General features: G+C 40.6%; 1 protein-coding gene across 1 annotated transcript; it reads left to right on the top strand.

The window, feature by feature from the left end:
• Positions 1-440: 440 nt before the first annotated feature.
• Positions 441-2999, top strand: Mkrn3 (makorin ring finger protein 3). The gene has a single exon (XM_050130832.1). The coding sequence runs from the start codon at positions 537-539 to the stop codon at positions 2181-2183; it is 1647 nt and encodes a 548-aa protein (XP_049986789.1). The 5' UTR covers positions 441-536; the 3' UTR covers positions 2184-2999.
• The last annotated feature ends 19368 nt before the right edge of the window (positions 3000-22367 follow it).

Genomic DNA, 22367 nt, shown 5'->3' with positions numbered 1-22367 from the left:
TGCGTTTTAAAAATCAGTCGCCCGCCGGCGAAAGGCGAAATCCACCGAGAAATCGTTCGTGAAGCCCATAAGAAATGTTTTTAAAAAAGCTCCGGGAGCCGGGAGCCGCCGGGGGCTAAGGCGAACGATGGTAGCGTCTTCTGACACAAAACGAAAGTAATCAAAGATGACGCGTACAACCGAAGGCGGCGGAGGTTGCACATCAACCTCGAGGGGACCGGGTGTGCAAACGGGGGCCAGGGGGCTTCAAACAACACGCCGGCGGCTCCGCTAGCCGAGATCGGCGCGGGAAAAACATGGCGGAGGCCACTTCCGGCGCTAACCGGAAGTTGGTGTTACACCCGGAAGTGTCCCCCAGCTGAAAAGCACGCCGGAACTAAAGTTCACAGGGAGCCGGTTTCCGGTGGGAAGACAAAAATTGGTGCACTTCCTGCCGAGAAGCCGTGGAGAACGCTCCAGCTCCAGCTCCGCCGATTCAGACACAAAATAGATATAATATTACACTTTTTGGACAGAGTAAGGGGCAGGGAATACAAATGGAAGAGTCTGCAGCTCCCATAAGGCCCTACGAGGCCGCTGGAGCCGAGGCAGGTGCTGAGGGGGGGGAGGGTTTGTCTGGTCCCCCCCTCCCGGAGTTTGAGGCCTCCGGAGCTTCTGGAGCAGTCAGCTCTGCCTCTGTACAAGAGGCGTCGGGTTTGGCACCGCTCCGTATGGCTCCTGCGTCAGCGGACCGACGCTCGGCGAGTTTGAGGCCAGCTCCAGCCGCAGGGGGCGGAGCCAGGTCTGGTTCTGAGCGGAACAGCGGCAGCTGGACCAAGCAAATCCTCTGCAGGTATTATCTGCATGGGCAGTGCAAGGAGGGCGATAACTGTCGTTACTCTCACGATCTCTCTGGGCGGCGCAAAGCTAGGGGGGGGCAAGATTCCCAGCCTGGGGCCTCTGCAGATAGAGGGCCCAAGATGGCCACTCAATGGGAGCCCCCGACTCAGGAAGTGGCGGAAGCCCCCCCTACTGCATCCTCCAGCTTTTTGCCTCTGATTGGCTCGGCTGCTGAAAGGGGCTTCCCCGAAGTTGAGATTGACAATGCAGGCATTGGCTCAGCTGCTGAAGGGGGCTTCTCTGAAGCAGAGATTGACAATGCAGGCCTAGCTGCAGCCGCTGCGGGAGGAGCGGGTGCTGAAGGCTGGGAGGGAGCAATTGAGTTTGTTCCAGGACAGCCCTACCGCGGTCGCATGGTCCCCCCACATGGTTTCGAGGCTTTCCCGCAGAGCCCGGAATTTGAGAGCGAGCACATGGCTATAGGCATGGGGATGCCGATGCCAGTGCCAGTGCCGATGCCAGTGCCAATGCCAATGCCGATGCCAGTGCCAATGCCGCTCCCGCTTTGCCGCTATGCTGCCCGGGGAGAATGCCTCCGTGGGGAGAGTTGTGCGTACCCCCACGGAGAAATATGCGACATGTGCGGGCAGCAGGCCTTGCACCCTTGGGATGCAGCCCAGCAGGAAGCTCATAGGCGGGCCTGCGTTGAAGCACATGAGAGAGATATGGAGCTCTCCTTTGCTGTGCAGCGCAGCATGGACAAAGTGTGTGGCATCTGCATGGAGGTTGTCTATGAGAAAGCCGACCCCAGCGACCGCCGCTTTGGCATCCTTTTCAGCTGCAACCACACCTACTGTCTTAGGTGTATCCGCAGGTGGAGAAGTGCCACACAGTTTGAGAACAGAATCAGTAAGTCCTGCCCACAATGCAGGGTCTCCTCTTTCTTTGTCATTCCTAGTGAGTTCTGGGTGGAGGAGGAAGAGGAGAAGGAGAAACTTGTTCAGCAATATAAGGAGGGAATGAGCCAGAAAGCCTGCAGGTATTTTGCTGGAGGCTTAGGTTACTGCCCATTTGGAGAATATTGTTTTTACAAGCATGAATACCCTGAGGGCTGGAGAGATCAGCCTCCGAGGCCAGATGGTGGTGGATCGTCAAATGCATACTGGCATCAAGTTTTGGAGCCTGTGCAGTTGCGAGAGGGAAAAGTGCTGCTTAAAAGCCGAAAAAAGGAGTTTGCTGTGCTTCGCCTGGCCAACCAGTTGCTTAAGAAGTTGCTTTGCCTGAGAGGCAATTCTTCCTTCTCTGATAACCGTTGGCTCTTGCTTCAGTACCAGCTGGAAGAATATTTCAGTTTGAATCTGTAGTATCATGCTGTGGCATGTGGTCTAGTCTGCTAAGGCTCTGTTGTCTGCTGTTGCTTATTTCCCTTTATCGACTGACAAACCTGTTGCTTTCAAAGGCTGTTGAGGCAATCTTTATGCAGTATTGCTGTTTTTCCCTCTATTTCCCCTTTCTTCTCACTAGGATTGTGATGTTATTCTGTGTTATAAAATAACAAGAAGTTATTAAAAGTATTGTTTGGTGGAATTAATATTTCTGTCAGCTGATGAATTGTGGTGTCTTTTCCCAACAGGATTCAATCACTTCTAGTCTAGTGTTTACAGTATCTCATTGTGAAGTCCCTTAAGAGTAAATGTGACAAGGTGACAAAAGTCTTTAACTGAATCATGAGCTTTTTGCTATATAGCCTTAAAAAATGGACGCTTACAGGGCCTTGCAGCTGCTGTCTGTGTTTGTTTACATGTCTGTTTCTTCCCTTCTCTTTCAAGTGCACTTGTTAACTTGTGGTTACTTTGTGGTTCTGTTTTACTTGACCAAAATGAAGTGCATATGTTTACATGTTTTTATCCTGTTTGGCTTGATGTGAAATTATTTATATTTGGAAATATATATTTAAGAATGATATATATGCGTATATGTATACAAAGATGTATTTGGAAACAGATATACACTATAATATATATGTTTGAAGTAATGAAATAAATCCATCAATGAAAGCCCAATGTTAAAGTCTAGGTGTATGGACTGTGTGTGAATTGTGTGGATAATTTCTCTTCCCCTGCACTGATGTCAGTGATTAGCACCTAATAAAAATGACTGCTATGTGTATTGGACTCTTTCTAAGGGACTTATGAAGCGTGACTTTGATACTTCTTAGGGCAGCATTAACAGCTTCTCTGTTAATAACCACGAAACCTATGTGCCTCTGCATGTAGTCATCATCTCATTTTTCTTAATGGTGACAATTCCTGAACTCAAATACACAGTTGTTTATAGTCATATCTCAAATATCTGGGTCTTTTTATACTTAACAAAGTATTTTTGATGAAAGGTTTTCATAATAAAAATTCTAAGACCATCAGAGAAAATGAAAATATTGAAAACAGAATTTAAGAGTGGAAATTTAAAAGTGAGGCATAGGACTTTTAAAACTGTTAAACAAAAATCCTGAGATCTTTTAATACAAATAAGCCATAATTTGATATGAAGCCATTTTTTAAAAATTCAAGTTGATTTTACTTGCTTTAAATAAAACTACATTCTACTTAAAATACACAATCATAGTTAAAATAAAAAAAATCAGGAGGATTGGGGGGAGGGTAAAGTAACTGCAGATATTGTCAGTATAAAACACCAAGTTTCTATTACACACTGCAGGAGGAGAAACATGTAAAAGCAATAAACTATAATTAACCTAGAATATGTATCTTCCTATTTTTCACTCTGTGTGATCACATTAAGCAAGTGACTAGTTCACAGAGGCCGCATAGTTCAAGTGTCCACTGGAAAGTTTTACTGTATCTTTTAGGAAATGAAAATTTTTTTTATACAATCACTAACCAGTACAGTTTGAAGCCTCCCAATTTTGTAGAACAGAGTGCATTTTTCTTGACTGAAGTTGCTCAAGATTATACTGTGGGTCTTCATTTTCTGCTGTGCACCATGTTCTGACTGTAACAAAGCCAACATGCAGAATTTGTGTTTTGTTACAAAGCATAGTTTGAAGTACGCTTTCCAGAACTACCTTGCTTGGCACTTATAATTTTTCCTATGAGATGAAATAAATGAGTTGGGAAAAGCATTTACAGCAAGAATGGAGTATAAGCAATACATTTGCATGGCACTTGAGATTAGATGGCTCTGCTACCTCTACCTGCTCATATTAACACTCAGAAAAAGTGTGTGGCTTAATTAATGTGCATCTTGTACACATGGGTTGATCAGCCAGGTGCAGCAGGGCATGGACAAGTTTCCACAAAATGGGGTGTCTTGCAGTTTCTGTCTGAATTGCATAGCTCAGTGTTTCAGTCTTTTGTTTACAATGTAGCTCAGCTTTCTATATGGTAGCATGCCCTCTCTTCTGGTACTCTGAAACTATGTAGCCCCGGGAGATATGCCATAATTCCCCCCTCCCCCCTTTTTATTTTGTTGTTGTTTTGAGACAGGGTTTTTCTGTGGCTTTGGAGCCTGTACTGAAAACTAGCACTTGTAGACCAGGCAGATCTCGAACTCACAGAGATCCACCTGCCAGTTCCTCCCGAGTGCTGGGATTAAAGTTGTGCACTACCACCACCTGGTTATTCTTTCCTCTTCCAAGCAATGCAACAGTTAGGAAGTCCCTGGACAGCTAGATGTTTTCCCACAGGCTAGGAGTTGGGAGTGTGTCAGATAAGCCACAAAGAATGTGACCAAATGGGGCACTTTGAATCAAGGACTGCTGACTGTCAGCCCTCAAAGGAATTTCCATATTTAAGATCGGATTTGAGCTTCGAAGGCTCTGAACTGTCTCCTAATGTACACTGTACAGCCTCATGAAATTACAGAATTTTATTCATTGAGTGTTGAAATAGGAAGTCATATTAATTTCAATAGTTATTATTGCTTAAAACCTAGTAGAAAAATGGCATAGAAGACAGATTATAGGGCAATAGAGGCCCGGTTAAGCCTCTTACCAGCCATGCCATCAAAGTGAATACTTGTGTCTTCTACCTCAGTTTATACATAGGAGAAATGGGTGCCGTGTTATCAGTTTATATGATAATTGTGCAGAACAAGGGCAGTGTAGGGAAAAGGCATAAAACATTTAAAAGGGTTTATAATTATGTGGAATCTGCATGTCTCTCAACCCAAGTAGCTATTACCTAAATATGAATATTCTAGGTTTTTCTTTTATGAATTTTTGGAATTTGGAATAAAAATTTGAGATTATTTTTGTAGGATATAGGTGTATTATCTATCAGCCTTACATTAATATTTTTAATAGAGATTTTCCAGCAGAAACAAAATTATACTTAAAACTAAATGTGTTCGATTTACTTGCTTAAGAATCCCAAACAGCAAGAGTATTTTTTTATAGTAGATGCATAATGGGGAAATAACAAGATGCTTTTGAAAAAATCAAAATTCCTTTTTCACTCATCAGGTCATTGAGAAAGAGGTTAATAACAGATGTCACAGCCACCAAAGCCAAGTGAATTTTTCTCATCTTCTTTCCCAAGAAGACTATAGTTCCAGGCCTGCTCTTCTGGGGAACAAAAGACCCCTTGCCTCACAAAAGTTTGCTTTGTGAGGGATTCAGATCAGGCTGCCCCCACCTCAAAAGAGCTTAGGAACTCTTAAAAGAAATGTCTTTCTAGCTGCCGCAGAAAGCTTGATGAAACACATTTAATTCCTTTATGCTTCCTGCGTGTAAATTTGGTGGGTGTACACAGACACAACCATGCTGGTGGAGTTTACAAAGGTATCACTTACTGAAGATACAGAATTTCACAGACTCAGAAACGTTACCAGTCCACAGTCAGTGCACACCCTAGTGCACTGCTATTTGCACATACCTCAACCTCAGCATTGTGGTTTCTGCTGCCATAGCTTATCCCAAACTGCAACTGGATGGCACTGGGGTATCAATGAGAAGAGATACGATTGGGAAATAACATAGTACTAGTGCCAAGAGATAATTAACATGTCAAAAAATCTTGCCATGAAAATACATGCAGCATTGATGGAATACTGACTAGAAATAATTGAGTGTATAATGGATCACAGTAAAATGGCCAATTTAATTCAAAGTTAAGTAGGAATTGATCTTGCTATGATTTTTGGTCCAGAACTAAATGTGATACTTAATAATGTATTAGAATTAAATGGAAGGGTTGGGATGTATTCTAGGAAAATAAAGATTACAGAATAAAAGATATTTTTATCACACTAAATAACCATGAAAATATATTCATGTATCTAAAGATTATTAATCAGTTTGGTAATGTAAAGTGCATATAATATCTGTTTTTGGCATCCACAATTCTATTCATGCACATCTCCTTTGAATTCTGAGTTTTATTAGATTCACATACATTAAAAAATCAAGATAAAAATTAAACTATTAAGTAGAGAGATTGCATTAAAATAACATAAAATGTAAGCTGCACTACCCATCTTTATCAACAAAATGAACAGAAACGAAAACAACATACAGTGGACGAATTTACAACAGAAGGTTTATTAAGCAACTGTGAGGATGCATAGTTCAGCCAGACGACAACTGAAAAGCAACCCAAAAACTAACATAAAAGGAGAATATTATACCATATTTTATTTAAAATATGGCTCTACATAAAATGCTTAAATAATAAATTATTTTAGTCCTATTTTATACACTCAAAAATAAGAATGGAAAGTGTTATCTTTATTCGTGTTATGATTGAAAAATTTTATATCAGTTGTAACACAGTTAACAGATAAACACACAAATGCTCAATCTTATGAACTGTCTTGTAATAAGTAAATAGTGCAACCATAGTAAAATATTTAGCATTTCTATCCTTTTAATACATTGCTCCCAATCAAAATTATCTGTTTTGATTTTGATCAGAAAAAAAGGAGTTCTCTTTTTGTTGTTAGTAAGCATTGTTTTAATGGGTAAATTTGTACAAATTAATAAAAGAACAAAAGGAAACAAACAGATGTGACGTCTTCCAGAGAGAGTGCAGTTTTCTCTCTTAATGGCTGAAACAGTGTATGTTTAAAATCCAGAATTGCATAGAAACTTATAAAAAGCTAAGTGAAGCACTGAAAATTTTATTATGAAATTTTCATTAAACAACAAAACTTAGAAAAACAGCACAAGTCCTGTTATTGTAGCAAGGTGCAGAAATAGATATTAATATATAAATTGTTCAAAAGAAGCACTTTTTAAGAAGGCTGATTTTTTTTTTTTTGGTTTGGTTTGGTTTGGTTTTTCGGGACAGAATTTCTCTGTAGCTATGGGGCTTGTCCTGGAACTAGCCCTTGTAAACCAGGTGGCCTTGAACTCAGAGATCTGCCTGCCTCTGCCTCCCTAGGGCTAAGATTAAAGGTGTGCGCCAACTACCCAGCTACTTTTCAAGAGGTCTTAAAGAATACTTAAGATCCGTGAAGTTATATTCCACCCAATTTGATAGGGAATATTATAATTACCTGTAGATTTGATGATATCTTAATGAAGTTCAAGTAGGCCATTTATGATTTTTTTTTAAAAAGGAAGAGCCTTAGGGAAATCTGTGTTGTAAAGTCTGAACTGTTTATAATAGTAAGAGAAAGCCTTGCTTAGTAGCAAATGCTTGTAATCTTAGCATTCTGTCGGCAAAGGCAGGAAGATGATGAGTTTGATGCCTGACTATGCTGTATATCAAGATTCTATCTCAACTACATCAAAACACAGCTCTGTTGGTGGGGTACTACCCTGGGAGTGACACAAAAGCCTGGCTAGAGAACAAGAAGGAATGAGTCAGTCAGTGAACCCTGACATATGCTCCAAGTATGAAGAGGTGAAGTGTACCATTCAGATTCATGTATTTTCAAACTGTTTTAAAGTGGTGTGTGTGTGTGTGTGTGTACGCTGATACACCCATGTACCACAATACTTATTAAGAGAGTGTATTTATCGTAAAGAGACGTTTATGCTATATTCAAGTTTATGATACAAATCATGAAAACAACTTGGTGTTATTCATAAACAGTGTGTGAAACTGCAAAATCATCTAGAAAATTAATATGGGACTTAAAGGTCTTATAGTCAGGAACACCTTTCTAAAACATTTTGGACAGAATTCTTAACGCCCATATCTAGTTAAAAACAAAAACTGAGTGGAGCTTATGATGTGCTTCTGCTTGTTCTACGGATATTAGGATGATTTTTCCAATCATCCTTAACACGTAAATTCTATCACTAATAGCTTGTAGCCACTGAGAAAACTGAGACTTATGGAGGCAGTGATAGTTCATCAGATTCCAAGTCTGACTTCTCAGCTGGTGCATTGTCTTATAGATCTAACTATCTTAAGCTTAGACCCAAAAGTTTGCGCGAGCAAGCCCAGAAGAACAGCTTCCTTTATAATTATTCAAAAATAAAAAAATGTAGGGATGCTGGAGAGATGGCTACAAAGTTAAGAGCACTTCAAGAACATCTTGGTTCAATTCCCAGTTCTCATCTGGAAGCTCACAACTGTTTGTAACTCCAGTCCCAAGGGATCTGATGCCATCTTCTGTCCTCTGTGCACATGGACAGGGCATGGATGTGGTGCATAGACATACATACTGGCTGAACACCTATACACATAATATAAAATGAAAAAAAAGTTTAAAAAATGATAAGTCACACAGGAACTTCTATAATGCACAATGCCTTCAGTAAAACAAGATAAATTAACAAAACAATTAATTTTATTAATAAGTTAGTAAAAATATGAATAAAACCTGCACAGAAGATGCAATACAAGTCCTTATAAACTGGGGAACCCTTTCAAGCATCCTTAATCACAGGACTTATTAAAACTGCAAAATTTAAATTTGTCTAAGCTCCTAGTGTTTGCAAACACTGTGTTGAGGTTTGGGGTAACAGGTAATATTTTAGAATATTTTAGAATATTTAAGAATGTTACTGGTACATAAATGTGACTTGGAGGAGTAGTCTTTACTATGAAATCACTCAAATACAAAAACATTAATAGAAAGCTCCATCAAAAGAGTAAAATTTTGCTAATAAGCACAATGTAAGTTGGCAGCTGGATAAGCATGGTACATGAACCCGGTAGAATTTTAGGACTACAGATTTAAGAGTGAAACAAACACAAAAGACTCTGTATGGAAAATGTTGTGTGAAAGTTTATAGAATTAAGTCACTCATAAGACACAGTAATAATGCCTGTTTATATGTGTAAAAATATCTCAGAGTATCCAATTATTACATATATACAGATACATAAGTTACAGATATAAAACCCTACACGCATTTAAAACATAGACACATGTGCAATATTTGTAAGCGACTGCACACAGAAATCACAATGCAGAGTGGAAAATTGTCATATTTTTAATACATCTGACTCCTTTGTTTTGTGAAGTATCAAAATGTCATTTGTTGGACTTCAAAAAGAAACATTAAATAACGAAAAGCCAAGTGTGGTGGCACATGTCTGTAAAGCGTTTGGAGGCCAAGTCAGGGGTACTGTAAGCGAAGGCCAGACTGGGCTTCAGTGTGGCCAGGAATACCCAGGAAAACAGCCAGTTCTTATAGCTCCTACAGATGGAAGCATCTGATGGGTCATAGGCTGTGGTATAGCCCTGTGGTAATACAAGCCATAAAGTTCAATACGGTCTTGCACATGTCTTTGTACTCTTCATCTATATCCACTTGAGCTTTCTGAAGGAAAGGGCTTGATAATTATTGAAATCATAACTGGATTTCAGGGAGGATGCCCAACATTTGCCTGTGGCCTTTATCTGTGCAAGCACACATTTTTTGTATGAACATGGACTCTCAGTACATGTAGATATCACACAAAGCAATGGCCCATGTTAAATTCACGTAGGTTTTTTTTTGGATTATTGAATTTGAATATTTGGGATTTTTAGCTCCTTGTTAAAGATGTAGCTTGTGGGTGTTATACTCTAGGCTGTCACACCACTTTCCTATATCTCTTTGCTATATGTGCTCTTTATTTTTTAGGTTTATTTATTTCATATGTCAATAGATATACATCTACCTGTGATATGATAAAAATGCTACTATTTGCTACTAGACCTAGAAATCAATTTTACTTAAAAAATTGACACACAAGATGGCAGGAACAGAATGCTTTCACTCCTGTGGAATTTAACAAAGCCGAGCTAATTGAAGTGAGAACTGAATAGCAGTGACCAGAGGTCAGGGCATGTAGAGAAGATGGGTGAATAGGGAGAGTAGTTAATGATCATGATGGCAGAGGCAAAGAAGAATGAATTCTGGTCTTTATCACACACACAAGTTATTGTATTTAGCAGTAAGATATTTAAAATAAGTAGAAAATAAAATTTGAGTGTTCTGATCTCAATAAAATCATAGATATTTGATGATATAGTTTCAATATACTGAGTTGATCCTTACACAATGGGAAACTGTGTGAAATATGACACAGTAATTCCTATTAGACTGTGAGAAAATGTCCGAGGAGACAAAATTTTTGTCCTGCCCAAACCCAGGTGCCCATTATACTATACACATAACCCCCCCCACACACACACAAATGCACATTTTTATAGACAGCCACAAAATTCCACATTCAGTGTATATTCGCTGGCATACACATAGAGAAATGTACACAGGCACAGTAATCACACAGTCCCAAGCAGCCACATGGTCAAACACTTTAAAAGACACACTTAAAACACAGGTCTCATTGTGTATGTATTCATATTCAAATGCACCTCACAGAAGCATAAATCATCCACATGCATATTTGCTATCATAAAACATATTTAAGGGCACAGAAAGATGTGTTTGCAGATTCTCACTTGGATATGGAATTAAAGCAATTGAGAGTAAGAACCAGGGTAGCTGTCGGGTCATTATGCGCTTTTTACACCCAAACATACACAAATGCATAAGCATCCTTTCAAGGCCTCCCATAATAACATACTTGTTAACAAACACACCAGCATATTGCACACAGAAACAGTTTTCACACACGTAGAAATTAATTTACATAAATGCTCACACAACTCAAAGCATTTACACGTGTGCACACACAAAATTAAGAGTCATAACCTAATATACTCACAATTTCAAACTATAAAAATGAAAATACAAATAGACACTGAAAAACGCATGCTCATTTCACACAGAAACATACACACAAACATGCCTGAGCATACATGAGCCCATGTTGATATTCCATAGAAAAACATGATCACAGGCAGAGTACCACTTTTCCTTTCACCTACATATCTCTCCATTGGCTCTATGTGTGAAAACTGTCTCTATAACATAAATTTACAAATGCCATGTCTGTATTCTCTTGTTTTAAACCATTTCTTCAGGAATGTTTTTCTTACTTCTCTTCTCCTGAGTGATTGGTTTTCTTGTCGCCATCCAAGTGTGTATTGAATACTTGATTCTCTTCTCCTTGCTAATTGATCATTTTTTCCATTCTAGCACCTCTGTTGTTTTCTGGGTCTCCCATTATTTTTCTTTTGTGACCCCGTTGCACTGAAAGTTGCTTAGTCAGTGGCTGTGCCCTCATCTTCTCACTGATGATGATCCTCATGGTGTCCACGCCACCACCTTCTCCATTGCCGATTCACCCAGGACTTCAGCTCTGTCTGCGTATTTCTGCAAATAATTTTGTCTTCCTTCTCACCTGGAACAAACCATATAACCATATAACGAATGCATTGTGGGTATCATCAAATTCATTTCAGAACAAAGCAACTGATGTGCACATCATCCCAGCATGACGACGTTCTCTAACTGTAGTACGGGAATTTAGAGACTGAACTCATGCTGTCCACCTCATATCTGCATTTCTACTTTGGTTTTTTCTTGTGACAACTTCAAAACTGCCAAGCGGGAAAACAAGCCTAGCACTTGTATCTCACATCTCTCCCATGTATTGAGTTGAAATAAATGAGATTTTTGACTCTACTAAATCTCCAGGTCCACTGCTTCAATCCTGTTATCTGCCATGGCCTCTGTCTAATCAGCTTTTATCCTCATTACATAATCACAGTGGCTTCCATCTGTGTTCTTCCCAACCCATTCCTCCTCTTCAGGCTCATCTGTCTGAGTGTATGGGGTGTGCTTGTTATTCCCTCCCAAAGTGTGTAAGTGATTTCACACCGAACACAGAAAAGATGGGGTAGCTGCACAGAGTTTCAGATGGAAGATTAATCAGCCAATGCTAGAGAGTGCTGTGTGCGTGTGTGCATCCACATGCACATGTGGTGTTCAGCTGTGTTCCAAGCGACAGCTTGGTAGTTAAGCTAATGATCTATCACCATTAAAACAATTATCCTTAAATGTATGAGTGTTTTGTCAACATGCATGTATGTGCACCATGTGCATGCATGCATGCAGTGCCTGAACAGGATAAAAGAAGGTCCCTTTGGACGCGGGCAGAGTTAAAGACCTTCCTGGGCTGTCGCTCCCTCTCCCCAGGTCCTTAGCAGAGCAGCCCGTGCTTTTCACTGCGGAGCAGTCTCTCCAGCCCCACCCACTTCTTGCCTCTTTCGTTCAAATCCAGCATGTACCATACCCGTGTTAACTTTATTTCTGAGGTTTGTATAATCAACACAATTTTTGCAGTATTTGGAAACAGACAAAGGCCATGACTCGCACCTTGGTCCACAAAGCATATAAGGTCTTTCTAACTATCCTGATCTGGCAGGCCTTCTCTTGAGAAAAGGGTACGTTATCGCCAAACTACGGCTCAACAGTTATTGGGGAGGAGAATAGGTATAGACTTTCTCTAAGTGCTGTTTCTTTGGCGAAAAACCTCTGTTATCCCATGGGTTAAAGAAAATGGTTTCCTTTGCAAGCAAGGCGGTGATTCCCTGTAAGAGTCTGACCCTGTAACAAAGGCCTCAGAGGCAACCCAGCTCTGAGCCATGCAATTGAACATTCTTCCCTTCAGTGTTCTTGGCTGCTGACACTAATCCCCCTGCCCCCCCTTTTTTACAAGACCCATAAATTGACTTTTTTTTAAACTTGTACAAGTTATATTATAGGTCACAAGAATCTACAGGAGATTATGGGTAACTGACATAACTATAGTCAAAATGAGTTTTATTTAAAAAAAAAGTAAAGTGGTCTACTCAGATTTATTCTTAAAGGGGGACTTTTATCCCTGCTACTATAGCACGCCTTTCTTTTCATCCTTGTCAAGCCTGCTAGTATTCTTTGGGGGAGGGAGGGCAGAAAGTGTCCATTTCCAAGGTGTCTTTTGGCAGCAGCAAACATTCACTTTTATGATTTTAACAGTACAGGTATAAAACTTTGCAACGTCATGTTTTAATGTAGCATACAGAATAACAGTTCTTTTTGTTTTGATGTTTTTTTTTTTTTAAAAAGTCTTTTAGACTTTAAAGATCCAGGCATTTCTCCATCCAATAGGCAGAATTATTTAGAACCTATTTTTAATCTATGTTTTAAAAATATCTATTCTTTGCACCAGCACACTTTAAAACCATGTGCTTAGGAACAAGAGATAGAAAACAAATTACAGCTACACGTCGAGATCGCTAAAGGAAACCTGAGCCGGGTCACCGCGAGGCTTCTACAGTTAGACTCCCTGATGAACTTAACGTTTATCAGACCTGTCACACTTCAGTATAAACTTTTAACAGCACCTCAGTAAAACAACAACAACAACAAACAAGTGTTCAGTTCATGACCTTTTCGGAAGGAGACAAAGACGAATACGTAGGTATGGAGAGTGCTTAAGAACAGGCAGACAAATACAAGTTTTTTTTTTTTTTTTTTTTTTTTTCTCTTTCTTTCTTCTTCTTCTCCCGGAATAATGACAGCTGAACACGGTCTGAGATTTGCTGAAGATTTGTGTTTGTCCCCCCCCCCCCCACACACACACACTTTTTTCTTCCTTCTGGAGTTCTCCAACTTGCACCGTTGGGGTCCTTCTTCGAGTCGGTCTCCACCGCTGCTGTCCCGCGCATGCGCTATGCTGAGTCCGCCAGTGGAACGTGCCGGCACGGGATTTGGAGGCACGGCGGGGACATCCCGGGAGTTTTTTTCTGGCAGGACCCCGATTTTGGTGTCCAGCACGGGTCCCTTTTAGTGGGTCACGCGTGGCCGGACCCAGCTCTGCTGTTGAGATTGGCGTCGCTTTGCTGTGTTCCGGGCTGCGTCCCTGCCCCCCCTCCCCCTTCCCCCGCCTCCCCGGTGCCGAAGCACGAACAACCTGCCTGGCAGCGGGCAGCCAAGAATCTGCAACACAACTTGGGAGGGTGTCTGGGGGTGTTGATGAGGGATTTCTTCTCCAATAGGGTGACACTCGACCAAAGGATGGGAACAATCTAAAGCACCAGAAGGGGGAAAAAGGGTGGCGGGGGCATAGCCAAACCTGGTCCGCAGAGGTCGGCACCAAGCCCAGTCCGCCTATGAATACTCAGGGAAGATTCCGGACAGTGTCTCAGGCACCAAGGTCTCCTTCTTAACCCCTCACAAGTCCCAGGAGGTTTAAATGCCAATGCAACAGCACAACAGAAGGGATTTTATACCACGAAACTTTTTTTTTTTTTTTTTTTTTTTTTTTTTGAGGAGTATTTCCTAAAGTAGCCGGCTGTCAGTATTCTTTGCCTTTTTACTTGCGTTTCAAAGAAGCTGTTCACATTTTTTGTTACAGCTCAGGTACACTTTTATTAAAACACACCACATTTCCCCTATTAAATCCTTACAAATCAATCCTATGGTCAAATAATAATATAATAATCAAAAATCAAATAATACTGAAAATAAGCTAACATGAGTTAAGTTGCACAACGTCGTTAAAGCGATTCAACAAGAATTATTAAAACAATATAATGAACAATTGGTAACATCTTGAAAGAAATGCAATATTTTAAGATGTGTGTGAAGCAAATATTTTGTGTTTTTAGTATGTCCCATCAGATACGGTACATGTAACTTCAAAATTACGAAAAAGATTATAATAATGTTAGTGTCAAGCATTTTATAAAAAATTTTCAACCTCTGTTGCAATCATCCTATGTAGCAATGACTGGTAAGTACATTTAGTGATTACTATCAAAACAGAAGACATGAAGTTGTGAGTGAAACTTGAGGGGAGTCTGAGAGGTAAGTCAGGGATGTTATTATCTGTCATAATACTTCATTGAATACATACATTAAATTCTTAAAAATATGAAAAGGAAACAGGTCATGGATATAGGTTTGTGTTTGGGTAATTCGTTGACATTATACAGAATGTTGTGAGGTTTTTGACTATTGCTTTTTGGAAACTAATATTCTTTATACAAATTCAAAATAGAAAGCTGCTTTTCCAGTTGATGAGCCTGCAGAAGTCCACCAGCTTACTACTACCGTACGAATAATAAAAAAACGGAGCAAAAACGCTGTGTTTTACCACGAGGCCACCGAGAGGGCCTAATGGGATCAATCTTGGAATGGTAAGCAGGAAATGCCTTACAATTGGGAGCAGAAGACTGCACATGTGTTTTCATTCCGAAGGGGTGATACTTGAGGGAAGAGGGACAGAGAGGGCCAACTAAGAACAAAGTAGTATATATGTGTATATGTGTGTATTCATGAATGCGTGCATATGAGCACACATTTGCACCATCAGCAAGTGTTACAGAAAGACCCATTTCATTATTTAGTAACAAAAATTAATTTTAAAGATTGCTCATTGTGAAAAACCTTGGTATCTCTTACTGGGGGGGGGGGAGAATTCTCCACAGCATTGTGTAAATCCTACAGAGTCAAGGTCTAATAGACTTACGTATAGACACCTATCTTGTCACAGAGCTAAAAATAAAGACCTTTCTGAGCTTGGAAGTAACTCAGGTTAGATGCACAGCAGTGTGAGTGAGTGTGAAATTACACAGTTGTGCTTGGAACTCCACCTGGAAAGAAATACAGATCTCATCTCCTTCCTTCACAGAAAAGAAGTGGGATCCCAGGAACGCACTCTGAGGACTTTGCATGGTGTAAGGGGTAGAGGAGAGAATGCATAGAGAGGGGTTCTAAAATGGCTGGCACTGGACATCTTAGGATGACTTTTCTTGTTACTCACTCCTCAGTCAGGTCACCTGTTGGTTTTGCGTGTTTTCCTGTGAGAACCGTGCATGGTATGTGTGCATGTTCTTCATGTAGATATGATTCACAGTTGATTCTGTAGGGCCAAAGCTTTTCTCTCTTTCTCTTCCCAGAAAATGTTTTTATAAGAAAATAACTTTTTTAGTAAGCATGATCCATCATTTTTCTTTCTTAAGGAATTTTACCAGTTTATTGAAACTAAGTGGCCATCAATAAACCAACAATGGATTTTCTCCTTTGTTGTCATATTAAATCTCTGTGGCTTTGCTTTTTGTTTTTGCTTATGGTTCCTGTTGAGTCTCTGGTGATATAAGTTGAAAGATAACTGGCAAGGTTCCTGTCTTCCACTTTTTACAGTCATTGTTGGACTGATTCACCCATACTGTTGACTTCCTTTGTATCTTTTCCAGAGGTCAGCTAGCAATATTTTTGTACATCTACTTCTGGGTTCTTCATTCCGGACTATGAATCTCTGCATCCACTCTCTCGCAGTACTTTGTTTTCTTGTAGGGAATGCATTCTGTTTCTCAATGAAAACATGACGGCCAATTCAATATTTAAATATTGCTCCCTCTATAAAAACTGTTATCAAAACTTAGAATTTTAGCCGGGCGGTGGTGGCGCACGCCTTTAATCCCAGCACTTGGGAGGCAGAGGCAGGCGGATCTCTGTGAGTTCGAGACCAGCCTGGTCTACAAGAGCTAGTTCCAGGACAGGCTCCAAAACCACAGAGAAACCCTGTCTCGAAAAACCAAAAAAAAAAAAAAAACCTTAGAATTTAAAACTCACAGTCAATGGTAGCATCGTGCTGGATGTTTTACCGAGAGGAACCTCCAAAGATATGATACAAACCGAGCTCCCTGGTTTTGGGGTTATGTTGTAGGACCTGGGGTGGAACATAGACACTTAGACATGATAGACAAGTGCTGTACCATCAAACCATTCCCGTAGCCTCACCAGTCGTGAAAGATAGGAGGGAATTGTCTAAACATACTTGTGAAAGACAAGGTACAGTCACCATTAAGATACTGGAATCACATCGTTTGCAAAGCATGCGACACTCTTTCCACAATCCCTCTTCATATCACGTGCCTAAAGACATTTGAGCCCTTGTATTTCCTGTGGGTTTGTGTCATATAGACTGCAGTTACTTACCTGTCTCTTCTGTTCAATATGACTTTTGCCCTTGTGTGAAATTCCAGTCCTTTGCCTAGAAAGACCACTGAGAGCTTTGTATTAGCTCACCAAATGTTTCTCCAGAATCAGCTTGTCCTCAGTCACGGTAGAGTGTCCATCAAAAAGTGTCTGTACTAAACACCTCACCTAGATCTCTTTGAAGTTGGGACAAGGAGAGTTGTGTGCATGGCTGACTTCTAAATTTCCTCAGCACAGCAGACTCTACGCATCTGGAAGACCGGGCACTTCTACATTCCGGCACCAGCTGCTCTATGCCTTGAGCATAAGGTCCTCCTTGTGGTTGCTGAAACCTCCTCCTCAACCAGACATGTAGGGAATAGAGGGATTAATATTACAGGTCTTATGAATTCCAAGAGCTTGTACCACCCTCCAGTTTCAACCTCATACCTTTTACACTCAAGGAATAGGGAAAAGACACACCAACCGGCTGCTCTCGTCACATTCTCTGCTCCTTGAGGAAGAGGATGTGAGGAAAAGCAGCTGGAAATTTCACGGGCGACAGTGCCAGTACTGCAAGCATACATCCACTCTTTAGAGACAGTTGTGGTGTCTCACAATTTCATATGTATTTTGCTCATACTCAGTCCTCCTCTTATTGCCTTCCCACTTCCTATGAATCCCTTCTGTGTTTCAGACCTATCCATGTCTTTTGTTCATGACCCCCAGGGTTTAACTGGGGGTGCTGGCTTGTTCACTCATGTGGGCTCATCTACTGGAGGACACACAATTGATCAGTATCTACACAAGTGAAGAACACTGATGCCCACTTCCCTAGCAATTCTTGGTGTCAATGGTTTTTTTTGGCAGTGGGTATGACCTCATGCGGCCCTATCCCCTTCAAAGCAGAATGATGATGGCCTCACCCCTGTTCAAATTTTGTGCAGATAACCTCAGCATTTGTGAGCTGATGAGTGTGAGAGCCATGTGACCTGGGTCACAGCACATCTAGCAGCCTTCAACCTCTTGTCACTAGAGGACCATCTCCTAAGCCCATACAATTTGCTGAACTGCCACAGGTTCCGTGGCCTAAGAAATGGGATGAGTTGAACTTGGCATCTTCACTGACTCACTTATAGTAGCCAATTGCGCTTATGTTTTGGTGAGGAACTGGACATTAAATCTGTGTGAGCTTCCCCCACGGGGAAGAAAATCACCACTACCATACCTCCTCTTCAAACACTATCTTGACCCTGAAACCTCCACCTCCTTGGAGCACCCTGACCTGAAAATACTAAATTTAAATAGGTTTAGTGTTAATAACATTAAAAATAGCAGATCCCAGGTCATAACATTTTGTTTCATTTGCAGAATTACTAAAAGGTCTCCATAGTATTGCTTTCAGAATGTTTGTACACGATGTCTGTTCAAGTCATCCCATCATTGGAAACCTCTGTAAGTATAGGAGAATGTTTAAATTTCCCAAATCTGATATTCAAACACTTCTGTTCCTTAATATTTCAAATAAAGAATACTAACCATGTAGGAAAATTATTACTAAGAAAACAGTCCAGTGGAAGCATTTCGGACCATAGGCAGAAAAAAAAAAAACAGTTTTAATTTTAAAAATTGTTTTTGAAGTCTCCATTCAGCTTTAGTGACGTGAAAATTGTATTGTGCATGTACAAAATGGGATCTAGTTCAGCAAAAATCAAATCAAATCATGATATTTACAGGGAAGGGGTTGATACTGCAATTTGTTGAAGTAATTAAAATAAGCCAGACTCAGAGTAAGAAATATGTTTCTTTACCTAGGGGTTTCTAGAAAGTGTATAAGAAATTATGGCAATGGGTTTTTGATCCTACTGCACGAACAGGCTTTGTGGTAGCCTAGGCAGTTTGGATGCTCACCTTACTAGACCTGGTTGGAGGTGGGTGGTCCTTGAACTTCCTACAGGGCAGGGAAACTTGATTGCTCTTTGGGCTAGCGAGGGAGGGGGACTTATTTGGGGGAGGGGGAGGGAAATGGGAGGCGGTGGCGGGGAAGAGTCAGAAATCTTAAATAAATAAAAAAAAAAGAAATTAAGGTTTTAGACCTGCAGTTTTAAACTCTGACCACCAGAGGGAGACAAAGCCTTAGCGAATATAAAATTAGCGGAAAAATTTAGAAGCTGTTATTTCACGTAGGGGACACCAGAGGGCAGACGACGACAATCTTAGGACTTGAAAAAGAAAGTTGGCAGCTATGTTTTCAATAGTTGGGGAGGATGAGAACACTTTGCTATTTGTTCGCAAATAAGGATCCAGATTCTCAACATGATGCAGATTAACATGTCACGACCTCGGAGGATGACTGTAGTGTTCTACAGAACTAGAATTATGCAAGATCTTCCTGACTGCGGCAAACGTACGTTTTAGACGGGTAATAGTAATATGCACGTTTTTGCAATGTGCAGTCATAGACTTGAACTCCCACTAGGCAGTGATATGCATATTGTTGCACACTTTTCGATAAACGGGAATTGCTTCTATGCAGTTATTTTTAAGTAGAAAAAGGCAGAATATTTTTTTAAAAACAACTAAAACAACACTTCTGCAATCTACATGCATGTTTTGTAATTATTTTGTATGTTTATTGTTTATTGCTCAGTTGGGCCATTAGTATTCTACTTACATAACTGCACATTTTAGATACATTTTCCTTATCATATATGTGGTGTGCAGATATTTTTCCAAGGCTGAAGAGAGTGCATTTAACAGAAAAAAAAAACTAATCATTTTACTAAAGACGACTTAATTATTTTTCACAGACCATGCATTATTGTTGCATATAAAGGCTCATCACTAAACCCACAGGCATGTAAATTCTCTTAATTTCTTGACTTTTGATTCTGTGAGTCTGACTCACTTTGAATTCCTTCTTGTGTGATGTGTAAAGTCAATGTCTAAGGTATCATCTGTATTTTAACTTCTGACTGTCAATCATCTTTCGACATAACTTTGAAATAAGTGTCGCATAACCATTGTTTGCATTTGTCCTTTACCAGGAATCAGCTGACAGGTCTTGTGTCCCTCTGTCCTCGAGTTCTCCACTGTGGGTCACACATCTACGTCTTTCACCTGTATTTCTTTGTTTCGTCTAGAGGGAACAAATTCTAATTTAATTAAGTATGTTTGCCCATGGCATATTTAAACACTGCTGCTGTTACACTCTATCTATATTGGAATGATTCTTAATTTAAGAAATAATTCCTGCCTCTTCTGACAGTGTATTAATGGAGGAGCCCTCCAAGGACATAGTATAAGCAGGTAGTTCTGTTCTATACATATGTTTATCTGCCTGGAGAACAAGTGAACCCCTTCTGTTGATATTTGTTGACTGAGATTTCTGTCCCACCCAATCCCACAGCCATTCATCCCCCCAAAATACGGTCTACTACATTAATTATAAACTGCTTGGCCTATTAGCTCAGGCTTCTTATTAGCACTTATATCCTACATTAACTCACAATTCTTGTCCGTGTTAGCCACGTGCCTTGGTACCTTTATCAGCGAAGCATTTTCCTCTTGCTTCCTCTGTGTCTGGGTGACAAATACAGACTGAATCTTTCCTCTTCCCAGAATTCTCCTGTTCTTATTGCCCTACCTCTACTTCCTGCCTGGTAGCCCTGCCTATACTTCCTTACTGGCTCCTGGACAATCAGGATTTTATTAAAATAATACAAAGTGACAGGATAAAAGACCATTGTCCCACAGCACCCAGGCCCTTTCACATGCCAAGCAAGGGCTATACCATTGACTGACAACTGCAACCTTACAGGCAAGGTAAGCAGAGGGCACACTATACGTCCACATTGAGGACAAGGACTTCCAACCACAGTTATTTTGTGGGAATAACAAAGGCTTCTACATTCCCACAGCAGGGAGGCACAAGCTACAAAACTCTTGTGCTTTTCAAGTCCTTGAGACAACTCCTGCCATATCTTTCCTTCTCAATACTTATGCAACTATGTAAAAACCCAAACCCTACCTCTGCCAAAATGACATGACTCTAGTGGAAAGTTGTCCATCAATTTATCACTTCCTTCTCCAGGGTAGCATATCTCGACCATGCCAGAGAAGCCATCAGAAGAATATCTCTGTAGTACGCCATACTTATTGGCTGCCCGCAAATTTCTCTCAAGAGGCTTGCATTGCAGGCTGTGCTACTGTACAACAGTTCAGTCACTAATTCTTCAAGTATAAGAAGAGGCAGGAATCATGCAGAAAAAAAATCTTACTGGCTATCTCACGGGTTTTCTTATATGTTCAGCTTTTTCCTACCTTCCAGAACTACCTTCCCAGGGATTTCTGGAGCCTCCCACCTTCAAGACAATGCCTGCCGACCAACCTAATGGAGGTATTTCCTCACCCGAGGTTCCCTCCTCCCGATGACGCTAGTTGTGTCAAGCTGACAAAAATCCAACCAGCACCCAGGTCTTTCTGGATCCCTGGAGTCTATGGGATGCTCTGTGTTTACACATCACACTTGATGGACGGGAAGGCTGTGGGAAAGGCCGCCCAGTGTCCACCAGTGTCAGGAAATCGGTATTTACTTTGCACAAAATTAAGTGGATTGCAGGGTGAGGTATTTCGGTCTTTCTTTCTTTCTTTCTTTCTTTTTTTTTTTTTTTAGTTTTTCAAGACAGGGTTTCTCTGTAGCTTTGGAGCCTGTCCTGGCACTAGCTCTTGTAGACCAGGCTGGCCTCGAACTCACAGAGATCCGCCTGCCTCTGCCTCCCGAGTGCTGGGATCAAAGGCGTGCACCACCACCGCCCGGCAGGTGAGTTATTTCTAAGAAACAAAAACTAGAAGTCCCTACTTCCCTAGTGTTTTTGATGCTGAGGTTTAAGAAACTTGGCAAAGTTGTAATTCTGCAGTGGTGTGCAGTTACTAGTTGTAACTTAAGTGCTGAAGTATTTAAGAAAGTCCCATAACGATAAATTACCATTATAGTAAAAATATATTACTATTGTGTAAAATATTTCATATCCCTTGTGAGTGAGAATTTAAGTGATGATCTGTAGCAATTATACTGGTGGATGTTAGAACAAACAAGACTTGGTCATGTGGCCTTTTTGTGGATTGGTCAAGTATGTGTGTGAACACAGTCACAAGGGCACACAGAGTCAAGTGCTCATACACAAACATACTTCGTATGCAGACACACTTGGGGCACATTAACATTTGCATATACATATATACACAGACATGCATTAGTGTACAT

Source organism: Alexandromys fortis, unplaced genomic scaffold (genome assembly GCF_014885135.2).
Source record: "Alexandromys fortis isolate MF-2015 unplaced genomic scaffold, M_Fortis_MF-2015_v1.1 scaffold_332, whole genome shotgun sequence".
NCBI classification, from domain to species: Eukaryota; Metazoa; Chordata; class Mammalia; order Rodentia; family Cricetidae; genus Alexandromys; species Alexandromys fortis.
Note: the sequence above shows the minus strand (reverse complement) of the source record. Positions and strands in the feature narration are given on the sequence as shown.

What these genes read in the sequence shown, in the direction of transcription:
- Mkrn3 (XM_050130832.1), top strand. Translation starts at nt 537, where the DNA reads ATGGAAGAGTCTGCAGCTCCCATAAGGCCCTACGAGGCCGCTGGAGCC.